Genomic DNA, 21,958 nt, shown 5'->3' on the forward strand with positions numbered 1-21,958 from the left:
AATTTGTTGAGAATTACAGTGGGTTTACCGCTAGATTACTAATGATGCCGTTTAAAAAGGATGTCATCCAATTCAAACATGAGCGTTGTTTTCATTTGTAAAACTTTGTGTCCCACAAAGATAAACAGCAAAATGACAGGCCACAATTTCACCAGTGGTATTTATGAGGATAACAGTGGTTCTGTTTGACTTCAAACTCATGAGAATGAATCCTGCTTACACCTGCACGGGCATCAAGGAGGGAGAATGGAAGATGCCCCTGAGATTGCCACTGAGACGTTAGTTCCATAGATGAGAATGCACAATGTCCAAGGAAGGAAAAACCTCCTGTTCTCCCTTTGTGAGCCATGGCAAGCAAAATGGAATGTTTCTATGTAATTTCCCAAGGCTACTTTTCATTAGCAAGCTCAACCTGGTAAAGAAAAGGAAGGCAGAAGAATCTAGAAAGAGGTCTTTCACTAGCTCTAGCACAATGGCAGGGTGGCTTTACTCTTGACTGTGGTTCCTAAAACTCAGCAAGTCACTTGGAGCACTTGAGACAGTTTGAAAACAGTTACTTAGAATTCCTCGTGTGTGAATCAGTTTGTAGAAGACACTGTCTCCAGCACGTTGCTTTTGTGATTTTTCTATCAGGTATTTTGTTCTTTAACTTACAGGAGAGCTGCTCACTGTTAGAAAATGGTCATCTGTATCTGATGCCTGGTCAAAACAACTGTTCCAGGACAAAGAAAGAGCAACCCCACTCTGTATCTATTCAGAAGCTCACTTCAAGGACTCTGATGCCAGCTCCTACTGCAGGAAAGAACATCCAAAATACTGCTCAGCATGCTTTGTCTCAAACTCCTGCTCCCAACTCTAGGACAGAGAGATCACCTGTTTCACCACTTCTGCAGTCACGCATGCATTTAGGCAGTCACAACAGGAAGAAGGCAATTCAAACCTCTGTTAATAAAACATACTCTGGGGACCTCCTTGACAAACATTTAAATTACTTCACAGCAAAGGGGCAGCGTTTTACAACTCAAATCTTAAAGACATCAAACCAATCTTTTCTTGTAAACTATAGGTATTATAATCCTCCTCCTCCAAAAAAGGGCTCCTCCCCTGGCAGACCATCACTTAAATCAGCAGACATCAATGATGGAAAGAAAAGAGACTTGCACAGGTACTTTGCTTATACCTAAGTGCTAAAAGTTAAGTCGTTTCACTTTCAAACACATCATTTGAAGCATGACTGCTTTTCACTGTGCTTTTAATCTTTCAGGGTTTTAGAAGATGCACGTGTGAGACCACATTCAGTTCGCTTTTCTCAGCAGCTAGTTGAGGTTGGTGTACCTGGTTTGTTACAAAGAAAAAGAATGGAGCTCATACACAAAAATTGCCTTGGTTGTATAGAAATGAGATGGATAATTGTTGTGGTTTAATCCCAGCTAATTCATTGTGCTTTGCACGCATGGGGGAGTGAGCGAGTGATGCGTGGTTCTGAGTTACCAGCTGGGCTTAAATCACGACAATCATTGGCTTTGGGGAATACATAAGAACAAAACCTAGAAACAAAATCATCTTGTATGAAATCAGTAAGACTCAGTTGAGAAATCCAGCTGGCATGGCTAGATAGGGTCAGCAGACTGCGAATAAAATAGGAACAGGTAAAGTAATTGGCCTGAGAAACACAAATGAGGCATTTTGCAGTATGGAAAAAACACTGTTCCAGCACAAATCTGTTATTGTCAAAGCAGGGCTTTTTCCTCCTCACTGCACTTAAGGTTTCAAACACTTGCTTCAGCTCTGGGTGGCCCTGCCTTGACAGGGAGGTTGAACTGGATGCTCTCCAGAGGTCCCTTCCAACCCAAATGGTTCTGTGATTTACAGCCTTTCACTCCATCCAGATAAGAAGTTGGATCCCAGAAATGTGCAGGCAAAGTGCTCATCACCCAGCCCACAGTCAGTGCTGTATATGCCCTACAGGACTTGGGAAGTTGCACTCCATTAGTCACCTGGATTTTTTAAGATTAATGGGGGATTAATTTAGTGTATTTTAGTGCTCTTTGGAAAAAGGGATCCTTAACTGTAGCCAAACCATGCATGACAGGGGAATTTTGTATGGTTCCTTGGCCCACTAGCCCCTTTACAGAAGCAGTGTTAAACTCCTACACAGCTCAGCCAAGGCACCACAGGCAGGATTTGTGATAGCCCTATGCTGGCTAGAACTATTCCATTCCTTGTTCCAACCACCAAAACCTTCTTTTTCCAACATTACCAAAAGAAAATCCTATTCCCATTTGATAATCTGCAGATAATTTCTATATCAATCTGGGTTCCTAGGTCTTCTTTCAAAGGTACAAATGTATTTTGCATGTCCTTTTAAACAAAAAACCGTGTTACTTCACTGAAGTCTGCAAATATATTCTATTATGTCAGAACTTCTGATTTCCCTTGTAGCCTTTGCATCATTTTTCAGCTTATACAAGCTTGTTTCCATTTATACTAACACAAACCTACATAATAATAATAATAGTTTTTCACTATTTATGTGTGATTGACACTCAAGACATTTCACATGAGTTGGCATGTCACTTCAGCATGATGTTATGATTTTGATATGTTGTGAAATCAGATCAGTTCCCATGGTGCTCTGAATGGAAGTGTAGGATATTAATACAAAGATAATTATAACAAAATCTACTTTTCCTCTTTACTTGTTTGTGGCAGAACTATGAATTATGGATTCCTGATTCTGAAATGCCACTTTCTTCAGGATCACAACTTGAAGAAACGTAAGTTAAATATTTGTTTGCCCCTTTTAACTAAGTTTCCTATCAAAATATTAAAGTAGGAATCTAGAGGAACATTGAAAATATAGCACAAGAGCCAATTAGCAATGGCTGTATGCAGTGAGCAGAAGGGACTCTATAAGGGACAATGGATTCAGCTACTTGCTTGGGAAGTGTCCAGGTTGGAAGAGATTTTTGGAGTCAGGTCACCCCTCTTACTGTAGGCAAACTAAGTGTGTTAAGAATAAGTACATAACAAATAAATAAAAAGTGTTAATAATTTATCTTCTGATAGTTACACTTTGTGCGTTGGGACTATTTTTAACTGATTATTCACAAAAGGCATAGAAATGAAACTGGTTAATGAAATTAATGGCTTAAAGTAATCAGGGAGTTGGCCAACAGAACCAGTCATTTTAAGTATAAATCTGAATAGTAAAAACTGCAGACTCCTAAATAGATTCATCACTTTTGGCTATGTTGGCAGAATTCCTTATTTGAGTTAGTTTAATCACTCTAAACCTGCTACCTCTTTGGATGGCATTTTAAACCTTATTTGTCTTCAGTGTGTGTTAAAGATGCTGACAGCTTGTGTATTTGTGTAGAGAAGAAGAGTATCTTCACTTTCTGCAAGATCTTACAAATGATATTTTGATTAGAAGTTGTTTTGACGAAGAGTAAGTGCTTCCAATTTCTTGTTTATTCCATTGGGTAACAGATATTTGACAATCATTCAATCAGTGTAAAGAATTGGTGGCTTTAATGAGATTCCAGTGAAACTTGAAATCAGTTGAATTTAATGAATACTTTTGTGACTGCGGTTTATAGGAGTCATGATTTGAGCTGAGTAGCTGAACAGAAAGTGTTTTCATCCATCCTCATATTTCCCAGTGGCTACTAATAGAAATAGGGAAACATCATATGCTTTCACCTGTATAGTATGGTGATAGACATTAGTGTTACCACAGTCTCATTCCAGTTCCCAGGCAATCCAGTGCAACCATGGAGCTGCAATGGGTCTTTGTTAACAAAGTGCATCAGAGCAAGATTTTGTATTTGGACTTCCTCCTCCCTCCTATAAGAGCAAACTAAATAAATGCAATAATTGCTTTCTTAAGGACTTATGCACTATCAAGTTAATGATCATGACATAAAGACTAGAGCCAAATGCAAGCAGTGCTGCTGGTGACTAGCTGCAGCACCCTTTTCTGGTTTCATGTTCTGTCCATGAGATCCTGTTACACACGTGCACCACTTAGCACAGCCATTTCTAATTGAAATCTATGACATCTCTAATACTTAAAGAGCTGTGCTAAACCACAGGTTTGTTTGTAGGCTTGTAACTGTGTGCTCCTTTTCTATGCCATTTCTTAGTGTGCATCCTAAATGGGAGAAACTCTTCCTGTGATAGAGGTTTTAACCCCAGTGTTTAAGATTTCAGTCTTTGTCAAGTGCTGTGCTTTGATGCTGGAGAGGTGCTAACCCCCTGAAATCAATCAAGCTCAGTCTGACACCAGACAAGATGCTTCCCTTTCAATCTAGAGGATTTCAGTTAAAATCCCTAAGGCTCTTTCAAATGTTGTTGGGGTGTTTTTTTAAGCGGCCATTAATACAAGCGATTAGGTTGTTTTCTGAGCGGTCAGTTAAAGGTAATAGTTTTCCCCTTCCTTCTGAAGCAGCTTTCTAACTTCAAAGCCCAAATTAGAAGTGAATTTTCTGGTTACACAGGGAGAAACATCAGTAGATTTGAAAAACACTGACTCACCACACATTTTAAACATTGCCAAGTATCATGCCTGCCCATACATACAGTTAACAAGAAGATAACATTAAAATAAACCCCTAAAAACCTACTGTGTGCCAGCCTCCATATTAACAGGATGAAAATCCTTCAGAATAATAAGAGGTTTTGTCTACAGATAATGAAAACCAAATGAGAGAACACAAACTTGTACCTGGATGATGTGACTCATGTTCTACATTCAGCCCAACTCATAACACGGTGGGGCACCAGGGTGTTCATGCTCAGGCTTGTAGGGTGAAAGGACTGCTTTGTTGACTTTAGATGGAGGTTGTTTAGATGCTGTGCACTCTTCCTTCAAAACCAGAGGTTATTAAAACTCATCCATTTTTTTCTTAGGTAGTCTCTAATAACAACTTAATTTCTCTGCAGAATAAAAGAGAGCAATCAATAGTAGCCTTTTGTCTCAAATCACAAGTTGAATTTCTAAATCGATTTAGTGACAGACTAGGAAAGACACAAATAATGGCTTCTCTAATTTCCTGTCAGATTAATATGATAGACACATTTTAATATCTCCATTTATTTAGGCCAATTTCTCTACAGATAAAATCATAAATGCCCTCCCAATTCAAACATAAAAAACAGCTCTGCTGAGTCCTCCAGCTCACTGCAGGTATTTTCAGCTTTTATCATTGCCTGAAAATGCAACCATTAGGTTATATTTACCTGAGATATGATTTTAGATCGTGAAGATCTCATTTCCCTATTCAGTTAGGTCCTTATTTTTACTGATGCTTAGCACTATGAGCACGTTTTTTGCTTGCAGATGGTCATATATCATTAAGAAAGGATGTTGAGAGCACTTTCTGAAGGCATCTCGCTTTCCCTGATGCCCCTAGTAAACAGAAGTATGAAAGTTCAGCCTTCAGTGTTTTCCTGTAGAAAGAAGCCAAAAAGCAGAGACAATGCAAATGACCTTCAGAGGTCTACAGAGTATTGGATAGAGGTAACTTAAAGTCTTTGGGGTAATGCAGTATCCCAGACAAAGGAACAACAGCTATACATGAATCTAGGAAGCTGCTTGCAGCACTGTCCATTACCCTCAGCATTTTCACCCAGTGAAAATGGAGGGACAGTGCTTGATAACCCCAAGAAAGATTTAGGCCCCATCAAGATGCAGAGGGGATGAAGAGCACTAATACTCTTATATTTGTATTGAGTGTGGAAGTAGAAATTGGAATTGTGTATGTGAGACAGTTCCTGTCCAACTGCATGCACTTGCAATGAGAATATCCAACAACCTTCAAATGTGTAAGATTGGATTTTTTAAATCCAGTGACAGGTATGATAGGGACAGGGCAAAAGGGAAAAGTTGGGATGTATTTTGAGTGATCTGAAAGACAGGCTGAGTGGTAGCTTTCATTCAGAAGTGTATGGACTTTGAACAGTCTTAGTTTTGCAGTGATGCTATTTTTCATTCTTTTTTTTTAAGGGCATTAGAAGATGTATTTCAAACGCACATTAAAAGCAAGAGGTATAACCTTGATGAGGTGAGCAAAAACCATCTATTATTAACTATTCTGTCACCTCCAGTAGAAATGTTGTATATCAATGCTGAGCAACAAGTTGTGGCAGATTGACTGCTATGCAATTTTAATACAAGGTGAGGAGAAACTAATTCTTCAAAAGGAGCAGTAAGCGTGTTTTCCACAAAGGACTGGTAAAGAGACATTTCTTCTGTACAGTTTTGTCTATTAGTCTAACTAGGTTTCTAAAAGATAGATAATGTACTTAACATGCAGAATGGCTTTAATTACGTAAAACCTGCTTACAAAGAATGTTTGTCAATGCACTTTTTTGCTGTGACTGCTATATTCTAGAGTAGACCAGCAAGAGAGACTTGCAGGCTGTGACTAGATCCAGCAAGATAGACCTTAGGTTTTGATAACTTGCTTTTAGGAGTCTGGTCACCAAGAGCAAAGCATGAAACTCTTAAGTTCAGCATTAAGGCTCCTCTATGTGGTGCTTGCCGAGAATCATACAGCTCAAAATGCTTATCTGAACATCTCACCTGCTGAGAAGGAAGCAGCCTATGGAGAAACAATAGGAAATGCCAGGCACAAATACACAGCCACTGTCCTGTCTACTCTACAAGTCTGGCATCTTATCTAGGATGAGCAAAAGCACCTCTACCTGTTTTAATCCATATCTTAGAGCTGGGCTTACAACTGTTCTTCTGAAAACCAGAAAGAACACGCTGTTTTCCTTTTGAAAGTCATTCACAGAGGAGATGGTATTAGTGGTGGTATTGTTATTGCTGCTGTTATCCCCGACTGGTCAAAGCTCATGAAATGTAAATTCTTTCTTCTTTACAGTCTTTGTAGTAAATCAAAAAACAAGGAAGAAAAACACATTCCTAAGGGCCTGGAACAGAACCACAAGAGCCACAGTGGGTTCAAGAGTTTAGTCACAATATTCCACATGCATTGCCTGCCAACTGCTTGTCAGAGGGTCCCTGCCCAATGCATGGGGCTTGGGTCTGTTTCATCCCACACTTCTCCCATGTCCTGCAAGGAGTCAGGCTGCTAATTGTAGCATTCACAGGGATTTGGTGCTGGAGTCCTCCTCTAGATCTGACTTCAAAGGCCTCTATACAAAAAAGCATTTCATTTGGTCTGATAATCCAGAGGATTCATGGGCAAGTGTTTGGACTTTGCATTCTAAAGCTCTTATTACTGCAGCAGATTCAGGTGGGAACATTTCTGAGGAGCTGGCATAGTGAGGCTTTTAAATGGGCTACTTTTGCTTGTTTGTTTCTGCAGCTTTGGACCACTGCCATTTAGAATTGTACTTTCTTCAACACCAGCCATGTGGAAATTACATGTGTGCTTTGCATGACACATAAATAACCATCAAAGGAATTGTAAGATAATTAGGATGCAGAAGGTTATTTGGTCTTTCAAAGTGCCCCAGTTAGGAGAGAGATGGTGTTTTGGTATATGTTTAGATGCTGGTCTGACTGACAGTCAGTAGGTGGCAAAGTGTGTGAGGGATAATCTGATGTGAAATTAGTGACTTTTAAACCAGTTTTGTGGGAGAGAAATCAGCAATGCACCTCAGTCTGAGGATATGCAATTTACAGCTGACTAGGGGATGCTGAGTATATTTGTAAGGTCAACTCTTGCAAGGCTCTCAGTGCCTTAGAAAGAGCTGAGAATCCTTTAACAGGAGCCCGAAGATCCTTGGTTCCTTCCAGAAGGAGAAGTTTGTAAACAATAGTGGATTTTTAGTATATCCTGTTGCAACAGGTTTGATGTATTTCAATGTGTTTTTCAGCACCTCAGGAGAGCTTAAGCCTCTTGTTTTCCTCTCCAAAAATACTGTCTGAAGGCTTTATAAAGAAATTCACCAAAGAGGAGGCAAATTAATTGGCCAAGAACAGATTTAAAGGATTTTTAAAACCACGAGTTTGCATGTTTAGTCATGCAATGATGAAAGGAAGAAGACCAAAACTGCCTCTATTTATTAGAAGGATGTAGCATGCACAGGAGAAAGCAGCGTCTTTTGAAGAGATTAACTGAGGAGTGTGAGTGTAACCTATGCCAGGAGGAGCTTGTGGGCAATTTATTAGAACAGGCACAGTTCCCATAAGAGAAGTAATGGAAGTTGAATTGCTTCGAGACCTTTAAAAGTGAATTGGCCAGGGGCTGGAAAGGAATTCCAGAGCGAGTGGACTTTTTGTCCTACAAAAATATATTTGTCTCTTTCATTTTGTTGTCTTCAAACCGAATATTTTTTATTCACTATCACTGTTTTCTGGACCACACAGACGAAATAAGGAGATGGAAACATTTGTCAAGGTCTTTGCAGTGTTTTGGTTTGGGTTCTCTTTTTTTCACCCATACTGGATGCCTTCCAGCTTGTTATTTGGGTACTGCCTTCCCTGGGCTCTGCTCTTCTGTGTACTTTCTATCCAAAACCAACACCCCTCCACAAATTCCTGCTGACACTTATCCCAGCATAGTGTCTGAGATCTGTTCCCTAAAACAACATCCACTCTGATCTACTGCCGCTTCATGCATCATGAGAGTGCTTAAAGTCATCCATCTGCATTGCCTGACCCAATGGCCACGTTCAGCCAATCAGTCCTTACCTCTTACCAGGGAATTTATGGCTGTAGTACCTATACCCTCTTCTCCAGCTTTAAGAGAGTAACACCATCACCCATCCAGGGAGAAGGTTATACTCTCAATGGGTTGTTACATGGTGACAGAGGGGAAGAAGAAAGCAATTAATTGCCTAATTTCTGTGTTTAGGGGGAAGTAACTGCATAGCAATGAAGGAGAGAGTGAAAGAATATAGAAAACACATAAAGGACAGTGCCTCAAAGACAAGAGCCTTTTAAAAAGACCAGCACCTTCACCTTTGGTGCTATGCTCTGGGTAACTACATGGCATAGTTATTGGTGTAAAGTAGGGCAGAGAGGGCAGTTCTTTCAGTGGATTCCAGCCCAAGGCAATTTTCAGTGTGGTTCATCAGGTATACCTGAGAAGCAATTTGCTTTGCTTTAAAACACACCATTTCAAATAGTGTGCCCAGGAGAAAGCATGCACCACTGCTCCCACCAAGATTTATTTCTGCTGTTCACACTGGTTTACTACCTCTGCAGACTGCATTCTGCTTAGAAATCTTCAGCTGAGGGCTCCTTTCACCTAACCAGCCCTGGAGGTTCAAACTGTGTGCTCTGTGTTTTAGAACTGCATTACTTTTCAGCACACTTATTAAGAAACTGATTTTCAGTAACAAATTCCCACAGAGCAAACAGTGAAATGGTAGCGGCAATGAATTGGTCTCCTTGCAGGAAAGCTTGTAAAAATGTTCTTATCTAGCCACTTGCTCAAATCCAACAGCAGGTATAAAACACACCTTTAGAAGTGCAAGGGTGATATTTGCACATAATAGTGAGCTCAAACCCTGATCCATACTCAGATGCAGTTCAAGAAGCTATCAATTCCATTAGAAATATTTCCTTAAAAAGAGAAAACCATGCTGGCTCTTGCTAAGAGGTACAAGCAAAAGTGTAGCTCTTTGAATCCATGAGAGTAGAAAAATATCACTTCTGGGCTCAAAATAGCCTCTGAAATGGGTCTGCATCATTTCAGAACATTGATGGGAAAACGACACTGCAGGGGTGCAGGATCTGGTGCCCATCTATCTTCCAGGGAGCAAACTGCTCCAAGTGGCTTCTTTCCTGAAGTCTTACCATATAAAGCCAAAAGCTCCTGAAGACGCAAAGTGGTGCCTGAAACTTGCTTTGTGACTTCGCTTTTAGGAGGATCCTAAAGTGCTCATTCTAAAGAAATGCAGTGTAAAGACACCAAAAGGTTCACCTCAGGTGAGGGGGAGATGTTTGGTAACACATCCGGCTATGTTACCAAACATTTCAGTACAGGAACATGGAACAGCATAGGCAGCTGAATGGCACAGTGGTGTGGAAGCTGAAAGGGCATCTTACTCAGAGAATCCCAGACTGGTTTGGGTTGGAAGGGACTTTAAAGCTAATTCAGTTCCAATCCCCTACCATCGGTAGGGACCCCTTCCACTAGACCAGGTTGGTCCAAGCCCCTGTGTCCAGCCTGGTCTTGAACACTGCCAGGGATGGGGCAGCCACAGCTTCTCTGGGCACCCTGTGCCAGCGCCTGAGCACCCTCACAGGGGAGAACTTCTGCCTAAGAGCTCCTCTCAACCTCCCCTCTGCCAGGTTAAAGCCATTCCCCCTTGTGCCATCCCTACACGCTCTTATAAAAGATCCGCTCAACCTAATAAAATCATTTGCTTTGATTACTGTGTGAGTATAACCTCAGTGATAAGACCTGGAAGGAAGTGTCACAGGGTCTTTCACAGCCAGCACTGGAAATGTCTATTTTAACATTTCTAAGGGAAATAATAAATCCTTTTTGATGTACCACACCCCAGCACTACCCTGAGTCACACTGAACCAGACACAGGAGAAAGCACCTCCACTTAATCCCTGGCACTATCTCCTGCATGTTCTTTGCGCTTCCCTTCTTCCAGTGCCATATCCTTTCTACTCAGCCCATCACATCTCCTGGGATTGCCTTAGGAGGAGATACATCAGCTGAAAAGAGTGATTTAGATTGCTAATGCAATAATTACTGGCTTAATCATCAAAGGGCATAAGCAATTTACCAACAGTCCCTTTCAGCACTGTGCACTGGTACCATTGAAACGCAGGTTTTTGTAATGTACTATAATTAGATCCTGCACATGGGAAAGTTTTTAAAGGAAACCAGTAAAAATGAAAATGACTGCTCTGAGATGAGCACAGGACCCAGAGTTTATTCTTCTCACAAGAATATGTCAGTGAGCTGGTATGTGGAAACTTTCTTCCAAACCAGTACTGACCCAATGGCCCCATCATAAGTAGAAGGCGGAATGTCCTGTGAAATGAGTTCTCTTCTGCATGGGACTTAAAGAAGGAATCTTCAGTTCTGGCAATGTGGCATGGCTAATATTTATAGAAGATCCAGCATAATTAGTTTCATCTCAGTGTCTTAAATTTTATCTAAGTTTGAGCTGGACATGCTCTTTTCACTGCCTGCTCTGGCAAGTGAAGTACTGCACAGCCAAATAGACTGAAATGTTGCTCTGGTTCTTCCCATTCCATATGCACATTCAGCTCTGTGTGCAGTGGCAAATACCAGCAGAACTAGATGATATTAAGGTCCTTTCCAACCCTAACTATTCTATGATTGTATGACTCTGCAAGTACATAGGTACCTTCCTATGTAAACCAGGCTTTCCATAGGTGGAGACAACTGGGAAACAGGGACTGTAGTGATAGGACAAGGGGTGATGGACTTCAGCTTAAACAAGGGAAGTTCAGGTTAGATATAAGGAGGAAGTTCTTTACCGTGAGGGTAGTGAGGCACTGGAACAGGGTGCCCAGAGAAGTGGTAAATGTTCCATCCCTGGTAGTGCTCAAGGCCAGCTTGGACAGAGCCTTGGGTGACATGGTCTGGTGTGAGGAGTTCCTGCCCATGGCAGGGGGTTGGAACTGGATGATCTTTAGGTCCTTTCCATCCCAAACTGTTCTGTGATTCTATGGAATACAAACAGATGACAACATACTCTTTACAGCTTTGATTACTTCAGCATTGCAACTAAGCCTGATCCAGGCCATGCTTTAGTTATATGTCAGCAAGCTTCAAATGAGATCTAGGGGGGCAAAGAAACGAAAAGGTGAAAGTCACATAGTTAGAATACAGGATCAAATCTCAGCACCGTGCAGGTCTGGCCAGAGAGTCCTCAGCCTTCCATAGTCTTGGCTGCGGTACTGGACTTTTCCCTTTTTGTGAAGGTTCACTTTAGCAGTCAACTCAGCAAAACAGAGCAGAGAAGATAAAAAATTACCCTATAATATTTAGAAAGAGCAGCCTTGCAGACAGCTTTTAATGACTTTGAAATCAGTTCAGAAATTATTACAAGAATCGATTTAGAGCTATGGAAGAGGTTTAGAAGTTGCTCTTTTCACTGTTCTTGGGCATTTCTTAATGTCTATTAAGGCCATAAACTTCTCAAAAATAAAACCCCTGACACTGCAGATTGCAAATCTCATCTGTCATTTTATCAAAGCATATGCACACAGAAATCCCTAGCACAAGGAGTTTGGATTATGTATGTTCTGAGCACTAGCACAGTGTTCAGAACTAATACAGCACTGAACTAGAAAAGTGATTCTTTTGAAGCACTGGACATTATTGGTTTCCAGCTCCATTATTCATTGTCCTTTATATGTTTCAACAAGAACAACTCCTTTTCTGTTAAAGTGCTTCAGATTCAATACCCATTGTAACGACCTTTAAACTGAACTGGAGTTTCTAGATTTTCCCAGTAGGTTTCTTGAAATCTGCCCATCTTTTGCCCTTTCTACGTGACAGGTTCTAGACTCCATTTTATGTCATGAATACCACATGTCAAAGAGAGGCCATCATGATTATCATCTCTTAATAAAGCAGAATTCCTTGGGGATGCTCTAATAATCCTAATTGATTAACCCATAATCCATTTCCCACTTGATTCATTCTTAATGTAATACTAATCATTTCCTCAGTCTTGAGCAAGTCCACCCACACTGGTCAGGTCCGTTCTGCAATCATCTGCCACTCAGATAGGTGAAGTGTTTAATTGCTTACAAACAGCTGGAATCCAACCTGTGGACCACATATTTCATCACTGTTTTCCTGTCTCCCATGATGACTGTATTGGATCATCGATGTATGTAGCTTATGGCTCTTTGTAAGGCTGAAATAGACAAACACATGGTGTCACAGGGAAATGAGTTCTTTAGGGAGAAAAAGCAACCCATTTTGCTCCAATGAATTCTGGACAATCAAACTGGTGTCTTACTTCTGAGGAAAGGGTGCCCATGGTAGGCATAACTTTAGAGCCCAGGCTATGATTTAGTAGTAATTTTCCACATTTCCAGGTCAGTTGGAAAAGACCTTTATGGTCATCAAGACCTTTACCCCAGCACTGTCAAGGCCACCACTAAACCCCTAAAAGCCACATCTACATGGGTTTTGAACACAGCCTTTTGCCATGGCCAGCTGAATAAATGACCAGCTATGTTTTGCTTACCTACACTCACTGCAGTTTTGGTTTGACATTGGATTGCTTTTCCTACTTCTTCTTCTGTCTTGCCTCTGTGCCTCCTCCCAGCATGGGATGCCTTTTCCAGAGGGATTTAGCTATAAAAAGAGATAATCTAGACTGCAGAATTTCTTGCAAATGAAAAATAAAGTCCCTGCCCTAGAGTGAGCTAAAGGAAATAAATGAATGAGAGAGTGGGCACAAAAGTGAAACACCTACTGAACTGAAACTTCATTTCAGGCTTTTTCTCCAGTTAATTAAGTATTGAGGAAAATGGATGCAGAAAGCACATTTTAAAGCAATCAAGTACTGCCAGAAATCAAACCAGCAATTTGAAAAGAGAACAACACTGCTCTCTGGCATCTGACGAAATAAGCTATTTGACAGGGAACAATATGTGCAGTACTGGTTAATTGAGAGGTGAGGAGAAGAATAATCATAGCTACATTACTGAATTTATAGAAGTATCTCCAGCGTACCACAGGGACGATATGAATGTGTGGAATCCTCCTGCCTGCTACACCAAGCCAGCAATCACTTCAGTTTTTACAATGTACCCTAGGCAGCAATGCAGAAATAGCAACTGTGGTGGCTGAAACTGGGAGCCTTGCCTTTAAAATGCCAGTAAAATCCCACACTTTCCTCTGCTGTGAAGAGATACAGGATAAGAAACAAGTGGAGAAGAAATCTCCATTAATCCTTGCTCTCCTTTGTTAGAGCTCAACCCTTTAAAAGTTGACAGGGTATGGAAAATGGCTATTCCAGCACCATTCTCTTTCCCGCAGTTGATTCAATAACCTTCCATTTCCCCCCATGTCATTTCAGCACATTCAAGTGATGCTTACAACACGGGCAGCATCCTGCTGTGTCAAAGAAACCAGCAATAGGGATCAAGACAGCTAAACAAACCATTTGGTACCCTCCCATTCATACTAAAAACACTGTGTAAGGGGATGTGGAGTTAATGGGAGATTATTATTCAGATCCTTTGATATAAGTCAATAGTTCTACATGTAACAGGCTGGTTTAGCAGAGAAGTTGTTCATGTAAAGATAATATCAGAAGCCAGACATGAAACAAATAAAAAGAGGAGTAAAAGAGCATCTAACCAAGAAGCAGTTAAACAAGTAGGAGATCTTAGAATCACAACATGGATTCTTTCCCTCTGTAATTTCTCACAAGGAATTAACAAGAAAAAAATCTGAAAGGATGAAGCATCGGTCATTTCCATTAGTACTTTCAGCCTCTGTGGTCTGAATCTAAGTTAATTAAAAAGGATCCAAACTGTGCTCCTCAGGAGAACTAAAATCTTCGATCACCCAGTGCCAGCCAGTGACTGAAGCCATGCGTACCTTTAAGTATCAACAACAGTACTGAAAACAGGCTATTTTTCAGCAGGGGGTCAAAAGAATACAGAACATTTCCCTTTCTCTACAGTGAACAAAATCAAAGCAGTCCCCAACTACAATTAATATTTTCCCACTCCCCCATTTTGCCTCTAAAACCGAAACACATCTGTAATCTAATGTGGATACACAGACTTCTTGAACAAGTCAATCTTCCTTCACAATGCCAAACGCATTTACACTGCATTTCATTACATGAGGAACTCGGCAGGCCTCCTAAATAAAGGAACCCTGAAACATCAGTACTGAAAGCAGGTTCTCACTGAGCTTTCACCTGTTTAGTTTATGAAGCAGCAGGAAAGCACAATAGAGAAAACTGCTGATGTTTCTATACACCTGTCAGTGCACTCACCTAAGTATTCCTACAGCTGAATTGTTCAAGCCAGCTGCACTGAAATCTGCTAAACAGATCTGGTTTATAGCTACACCGTGTTTTTCTAAGCTCCATACAGTTTCTGAACTCTACATTGACAGAAGTGCTAGGGTGTGCCTAAAAGCGTGTCAAGAACATGCACACACACACAAATGTATATATATCAGAAATATGCCTATCTCCTGTCACTAGAACTATAGATATACTTAGACTATTAAGCAAATCCACAACACTGCTCTTGAATACTGCCATTTCTATCTGCTTTCACACTAGTTCACCATGTATTCAGTTGTCAACAGCTTCACAAAGTTCAAACAGCTTTTTTCAGCTACTGTTTTCTGCAGAGAACTTTTGCGTTGTGTATCTTGTGGCTATTTAAGATGAGGCACCAAAAGTAGAGGGAGTTGGAGTCATTTTAAGTGTTAGACACCTGAAACATCAAAAGCAGGAACACAGAGATGGCACTTCGGCCATGGAGTGACACTACTTTCCCTACTATACAGAGTGTTTATGTCGTTCAGCTGTGTTTCCGTGTCTAAAAGGAACTCCTTTGCAATGTATGGTACTGTCCTGGGTTCCAGTACTAACCGAGCTTAAACCACGACAAGTGCGAAGAAAATCCCCATTAGGTGTGGGTTGCACTTCTCTGTCAAGGTTTTAGGGCAATACAGCATTATCTTTTGATACATGTGCCTGGGACTAAACAGATTTGGATTCATAACCGCTCCATGTGGTATTTTGATTCCTCTCTTTAAAGTATACACATTTGCATCAATCATTGGGCACATCAACAAGATAGTAAACTGTATAGCAAGAACGTGTTTCTTCTTTCAGCTCCATCCTTCTCTGTCACTGGTTGTTACTGGACTGGCAGACTCTTCTGAGTGAGCTTGCTGTGGAACTGCAGTGCAACGCAGGGCATCTTCTGGAAGCTGATGCTTGAGAAAGTAGCACAGGCCCCTATTTGATAAATGGCATTTCTCTGACTAACAATTAGTTTTTAAAGATTCCGTACAAACTCTACCCTAATGGTAGTTGATGAGACAGTAGTTATGGTCTGGGAAGCACAGGGCTGTCTCAGGCCAGCCACTGCTGTGCTATTCCTGTGCTCAAGGCTTGGGGAACTCCTGCTCAACTCTGCAGCTGAGTGGGCTCCAGAAATCAGGACAGGATCTGACCTGGCAGCATTTAAATTCTGACATAGGAGAGATCACTTCAAATATTGCTCCTTAATAATCATGGAAGAGCAGCAGCCAAACAAATCTCCTTTTGTTTTCCTTTCATTACTAGGTAAAAAGGAGAAGAATAGTTCAAAGCCTGAAGAAAGAGCTGAACATCATGAACCAACCAGATCCTTCCATCAGCTACAAGGGCACATGGCAAACAGACACCAGCATTCCCATGACAAGCTTCTAAACTTGTAACTTTGGGCATTGCAGAAAGCATTCAAAATTAGTCTAGGACAACAAGATAAATTTTACACCAATTACCATGCAAACCTTGTGCAAACAGGAAGATGAAGAAAGGAAGATCCAGCTAACACATGTTCCTGTGACATAACACAGCATCACTATGGTAACAATTGGGTTAGCTTGCCAAGAGCAATACCAGTACACCAACAAAAACTTCTTTACATGGACTTTCACAATCACAAAGACAGATAATAAGTGACCTTTTATTTGTTACAGAGAGCTGATGCCGAGGAAACACATCCTATGCAATCCTCTCACTAGGAATTCTGATGAGGCACTTTGATATTTTGATTATCAGAGAGATTGGATATTAAGTTTTTGATACACCTTTCAGAGCCCTACATGAGTTGTGACCTGGGGTCTCATCAGGCACTGTAATCTTTCAAAACACAAATGCTTACTGAAATCTAAAGGCTTCTAAAATACAAACATGGCCAAGTAAGAAAATATGTAACTACTAAAGCCTCAATCCTTTCTTCTAGTAATATTCACTTACTTATTATAACATAGTCGTTTAAATTTGTCTGGTTAAGATTAGGCGGCTTTCTAAAGATAGATGGTTTTTTCCACACTCATCTCCAAGCGGGACACTTTTCAAGGCATGGGATTAAAATAGGCCAACAATCACTGGGACAAATAAATCACACCAGTGTGGGGTGGGTTTTTTTGCTATCGTTTGCTACTAATGTCTGTTCACACCCGTGCTTCTACCTCAGGAGAGTTAGCTTTTAAAGGGATTGCTATAATTCCACACATGATCCCTAAATAATTTGAAGATACAAAACCTTATCTGAAATAACTGAACTTTGATGAGCAGCTTTGTTGGTACACTGACAGAAGGTGAAACCATCAAAATGCATCCTTTAAGTTGGGCCTCTTTCAGTTGCCCTGGAAGATGCCTGTGGGCATAGTGCCACAAGGATTGTTCTGATTACCTAATGCTTCAGTTAACAAACAGCTTGAGATGCTTAAGAAAAAGCCACAAGATCTACTGATTACAGCCATAGCTATATCTAGTTACTGAAGAATAGCTTTATGTGAGGTTTTTGTTGGTTGGAATATTCTGTTTGACATGAGACAAATGCTGTATTTCTTCAAAAGGTTTTTCAGTTTGAGTAGGTTATTTCTTCTCATAAACTGTGTTCTAACAGGCAATGCTGTAAGCAAGGCAGAATAATAGTGTGTATGTAAATAGAGAAAATCACTCTCCTTTGCATGTAAATAACTCAAGTAAAACCTTATATTTGTAGCATTAGAGAAGCACTTATTACACTTTGAAAGGTCAACTTGAAATTATTGTCTTTTAAGCTAAGGAATGTTCTTCAAGGAGCAGAAACATTACTACCCACTTTTGTTGAAAGGAAAACCATCTTTCTGATAGTGTGAAAATGCCTCTCTGCTGTGCAATTTGGAGTCTTAGGTCACTACTGCTCCTGTACGGGAGGAACTTGACTTTCCTAATACCTGGCTTGGGCAAACAAGCATAAGCAATATTAATGACTGGAAAGTAATTTCTGTTCAGTTGGATAATGACTGATTTAGTTGATGCCACCCTTTTCTCTTGCAGATAATTGCTCTATTCTATTGAGCAAACCAAATTAGACCTTTGAAATCCACAAGTACAAGCTGGTTGTGGTGAGTTTGTAATGAATCATCCTAAATTCAAATGCACTATCAGGAACTAGATGGAGTTAGTTTCTCAAACTGTTGACACCAGAATCTTAAATGCTATTTCCAGGTGCATTACCTTCTTTTGGGATCTGAAATAGGATTTTCTTGAATGAAAAGGGCTTAACTCAGAGTGTTTTATGCAGGTATTTCTTGACACCTGACCATTTCTCCAGCACAACCACTCTCATTACATCAGGAACAAGTCTGCAATGCTTTTCATATGAAGTGACACATTTGAGGCCAAGAACTGTCAAGGTAACGGGTGACCTGCTGAGAATCAGCAGGCAGCCATTACTGGTAGAGCAAGGCACAGTGTGTTGTGGTGTCCTTTCTGGTTCATAGTGTTCCCCTCAGTTTGCTGAGGATTGCTGGCTGATCAAGGGCCATTTTGGAGAGGTGAAGATGAACATTGTAAGGCCTTCAGGTACAGTCAAAGCCAGTACATACTATACTGGGAAGTACAAAGAAACGGATTGGTACGTGCTTAGTCTCGGGGTAAACAGATAGTCCTCTCCGAGTTTGTTCACACTGGATCTCATCCCCCTTTGCACGATGTTATTCCATCTGGAAGAAGGGATACCAGCACACCAGAATTGTGCACTGAGTTGTCTTATATCTGATTTTATATTTGTTTTTTCACTCACAAATGAAGTCACTGCTTCATTTTGTGTTATCCAGTACTGGTTGCCTCATTTGTCCTGGAACCCAGTATCTTTAAAGATACTTCAGTGAGTTTAGTTTCCATTTGTAAATCAACCTTGGGCGCACAGAAAACACGGCAACAATGAACTGTGTGGCAACATGTAATCCACTTTTTCCATAGTTTAATTTTTTAACAGATTTATGAAGAATTATTTACCAGAAGTTCTACGGAAGATCAATTATAACCGTTTCTTCCTCATTCCATAACTTCAAGTGACTATCAGTGTTAGTAAATATTCAATAACAAACCCTGAAGAACTATTGTTTCAATAACAAACCCTTTCAATAACAAGAACTATTGTACAATAACAAATCCTGAAGAACATCTATTGTTCACCATTGGATAAGAGAAAATGGTGCCCTCTGTACAGTTGTGCTATTTTACAGGCTGGGTTTTGATCATCACTTATTCTGAATTGTGATGGAGTCCATACCAATTTACTGCACCTTACAATTTTCTTTTTGCTCCTCTTGCTCAGGCAATCCTGTTTGGTTTAGAGAACTTTTGGCTTTGTGCATCATATGACTCTCCGTGGTATTATCAGAGGCACTTTTTGTGGATTGCTTATATGCGCAAAGTGGTGACCTTGAAGTAGATTTCACTGGTGAAAAAGCTGTTACTGCTTGGGACTTTTCTTCACCATAAACCTGTAACACAAACAAAAATGTCCTGTTTTACTGGTAACAGAAAACCATGGGTCAAGAGACTCAATGCAAAGGACTAAACATTGGGAATTTGCAAAAACCATCTATATACACATTGAAAATATCTTGACAACATTCATCACTTTGAATATACAATACATTAAGACGATATCATTTCAGTGTGGTGTAAGATGGAATATCTGCAACACAGCTGGCAAGCTATTTTGCTAGAAGCAGAGAAAAGCTAAACCGGGAACAGACAGTTCTCAATCTGCTTACTAAGGTACAAGATATAGAATCATAGAATAGTTAGGGTTGGAAAGGACCTTAAGATCACCTAGTTCCAATCACCTGCCATGGGCAGGGGCATCACACACTAAAACCATGTCACCCAAGGCTCTGTCCAGCCTGGCCTCGAATGCTGCCAGGGATGGAGCATTCACAATTTCTTGGGCAACTTGTTCCACTGCCTCACCACCCTCACAGTAAAGAACTTATTCCTTATATCTAACCTAAACTTCTCCTGTTTAAGCCTGAACACATCATCCCTTGTCCTATTGCTGCAGTCCCTAACGAAGAGTCCCTCTCCAGCATCCCTGTAGGCCCCCTTCAGATACTGGAAGGCTGCTCTAAGGTCTCCACGCAGCTTCTCTTCTCCAGGCTGAACAGCCCCAACTTTCTCAGCCTGTCTTCATACGGGAGGTGCTCCAGTCCCCTGATCATCCCCATGGATGTTGTGCGGGACAGCATCGAACACTTTGCACAAGTCCAGGTAGACAACATCAACTGCTCTACCCCTGTCCATCAGTTCTGTAGCCCCATAACAGAAGGCCCAAATTGGTCAGGCAGGATTTCCCCTTAGTGAAGCCATGGTGGCTGTCACTGAGCACCCCATGGTTTTTCATGTGCTTTCCAAGAGAACCTGCTCCAAGATTTTGCCATGCAGAGGTGAGACTGATTGGGCTGTAGTTCCACGGCCCTTCCATTTTCCCCTTTTGAAAACAGAGGTTATATTACCCTTTTTCCAGTCATCTGGAGCTTCACCTGACGGCCATGATTTTTCAAATATGATGGACTGTATCATATTGTATCCAAATACTGTACTGTGCACTGAGATCTGCAATTCATTTTCCCTATTTATATTCTGGAAACATAAACCAAAGCTGTCACTTTTTTTGCTGACACCTGGACAGAAACCACTACTTTCACATTTTAACTGATGTGCAGTCAAAGCACTCCATTTAAATCCTACATTAAATTCACATAGGAAAGGGAAGAAATCTGCATATGAAAATGACAGGGAACATTTTAAACACCTTGAGAAATTTGCAACAGTTTGCAACTGAGTGTCTGAAATGAAGTACACGTAAGTACCTGTCAAAGACAAGGAAAGAAGGCTTATTCCACTTTTAAAATAAGACACATAGTTTATTGTATTAATATAAACTATAAGCTAACATATTTTAATGGTTTCAATAAACGATGAAAGGATATTCTGAGCAATTCCACCAGAAATTCCCAGATCTACACATATATCAGGCAGAGTCCAGGAGAGAAGGACACACATTCCTGCAGCTGTTGACTTTGGCATATTTGCAGGTGGTGGAACAAAACAACCCTGAAATCTGAATGTCTCCTACATAGCTGAGGGTAAGGAGTAGCCTGTCCTTAGACCCAGACAATACAGGCTTAAGGCAAAGGGGAGAACTGCTTGGGAAATCCCTCCCCCAGGTAAAGTAAAACCGATTTATTACTGATAGCTTGTTATTTGCTGTAACCTTGACTATGGCCTGTGAGAGCCTACAAGCAGCTTATGCCAGGTGGGAGGTGATTGCTATGCAACATTCTGTGTCCGAGGCTTCCTTCCTTTTTTGCACTACTTTGTTTCTTTAAAAACAACATCTTCAGTTTGTTTCTAAAGTTACAGGAAAACATACATAAATGAGTGGAAATAGAGTTTATTGGCATCACTTAATGAAACAGTATTAAAACAGAGCTCCAGGCAATGTCTAATAAGCAGCAAATTTTGGCAAGTAGGGTAGTTAACCCTTGAAACAACCTACATTAATTCAGTGGAAACACTCACTTCAAAATACAGATTTCCCATTGCTATAGCTCAAAACAAGGGAATATTTCTGTGTAACCTGGCAAACTGGAAGGATTTTTATCTAGTGGCATATTTCTGTGCAACCCTCATGTAAACAAGTAGCAAAATCTAACAGCTATTCTCTTATTGCTCAACTTGAGATAGCACTGTTGAAAGCTTTGAAGATTTCAGACAGCAAAAGATTTATTTCTGCCCTAACGTTTGTCTCTAATCAGCAAAGCGTTTGCACCAGCCTGGAAAGAACATGTTTTGCTGATGTTCTATGAAGCACTCAGCAGTGTGTCATATTACTGGAACTTAATGCAAACTTCAGTTACTGAACAGCTTGTTAACTAAAAATCAGCTTTCAAACCCTAACTCTGGTATTTGTTTGCATAACCTTAAAAATCTG

At 40.5% G+C, this 21,958-nt stretch overlaps 2 protein-coding genes and 1 long non-coding RNA gene across 5 annotated transcripts in view; 2 read left to right on the forward strand and 1 right to left on the reverse strand.

The window, feature by feature from the left end:
- The window catches only part of LOC133212448 (spermatogenesis-associated protein 7 homolog), a 36,114-nt gene extending 34,930 nt beyond the window's left edge, over window positions 1–1,184 (forward strand). The window contains exon 6 of the mRNA XM_061353913.1: window positions 657–1,184. Coding sequence (XP_061209897.1) covers window positions 657–1,184 — 528 coding nt within the window. The remainder of the gene's footprint in view (window positions 1–656) is intronic.
- A 40-nt stretch (window positions 1,185–1,224) lies between these two features.
- LOC133212449 (uncharacterized) lies at window positions 1,225–16,791 on the forward strand. Its single transcript, XR_009725477.1, has 4 exons — window positions 1,225–1,325; window positions 2,713–2,777; window positions 6,011–6,068; window positions 16,261–16,791. It is a non-coding gene; the product is annotated as an uncharacterized LOC133212449 (long non-coding RNA).
- A 2,353-nt stretch (window positions 16,792–19,144) lies between these two features.
- The window catches only part of CENPF (centromere protein F), a 41,489-nt gene continuing 38,675 nt past the window's right edge, over window positions 19,145–21,958 (reverse strand). For all 3 annotated transcript variants that reach the window (XM_061353916.1, XM_061353915.1, XM_061353917.1), the window contains one exon: window positions 19,145–19,463. In XM_061353916.1, coding sequence (XP_061209900.1) covers window positions 19,254–19,463 — 210 coding nt within the window. In that variant the 3' untranslated portion in view covers window positions 19,145–19,253. The remainder of the gene's footprint in view (window positions 19,464–21,958) is intronic.

This window comes from Neopsephotus bourkii, unplaced genomic scaffold (assembly GCF_033783945.1).
Source record: "Neopsephotus bourkii isolate Nb327-2 ecotype Australia unplaced genomic scaffold, CSIRO-AGI_Nbou_v1 NB_707, whole genome shotgun sequence".
Lineage (NCBI taxonomy): Eukaryota > Metazoa > Chordata > Aves > Psittaciformes > Psittacidae > Neopsephotus > Neopsephotus bourkii.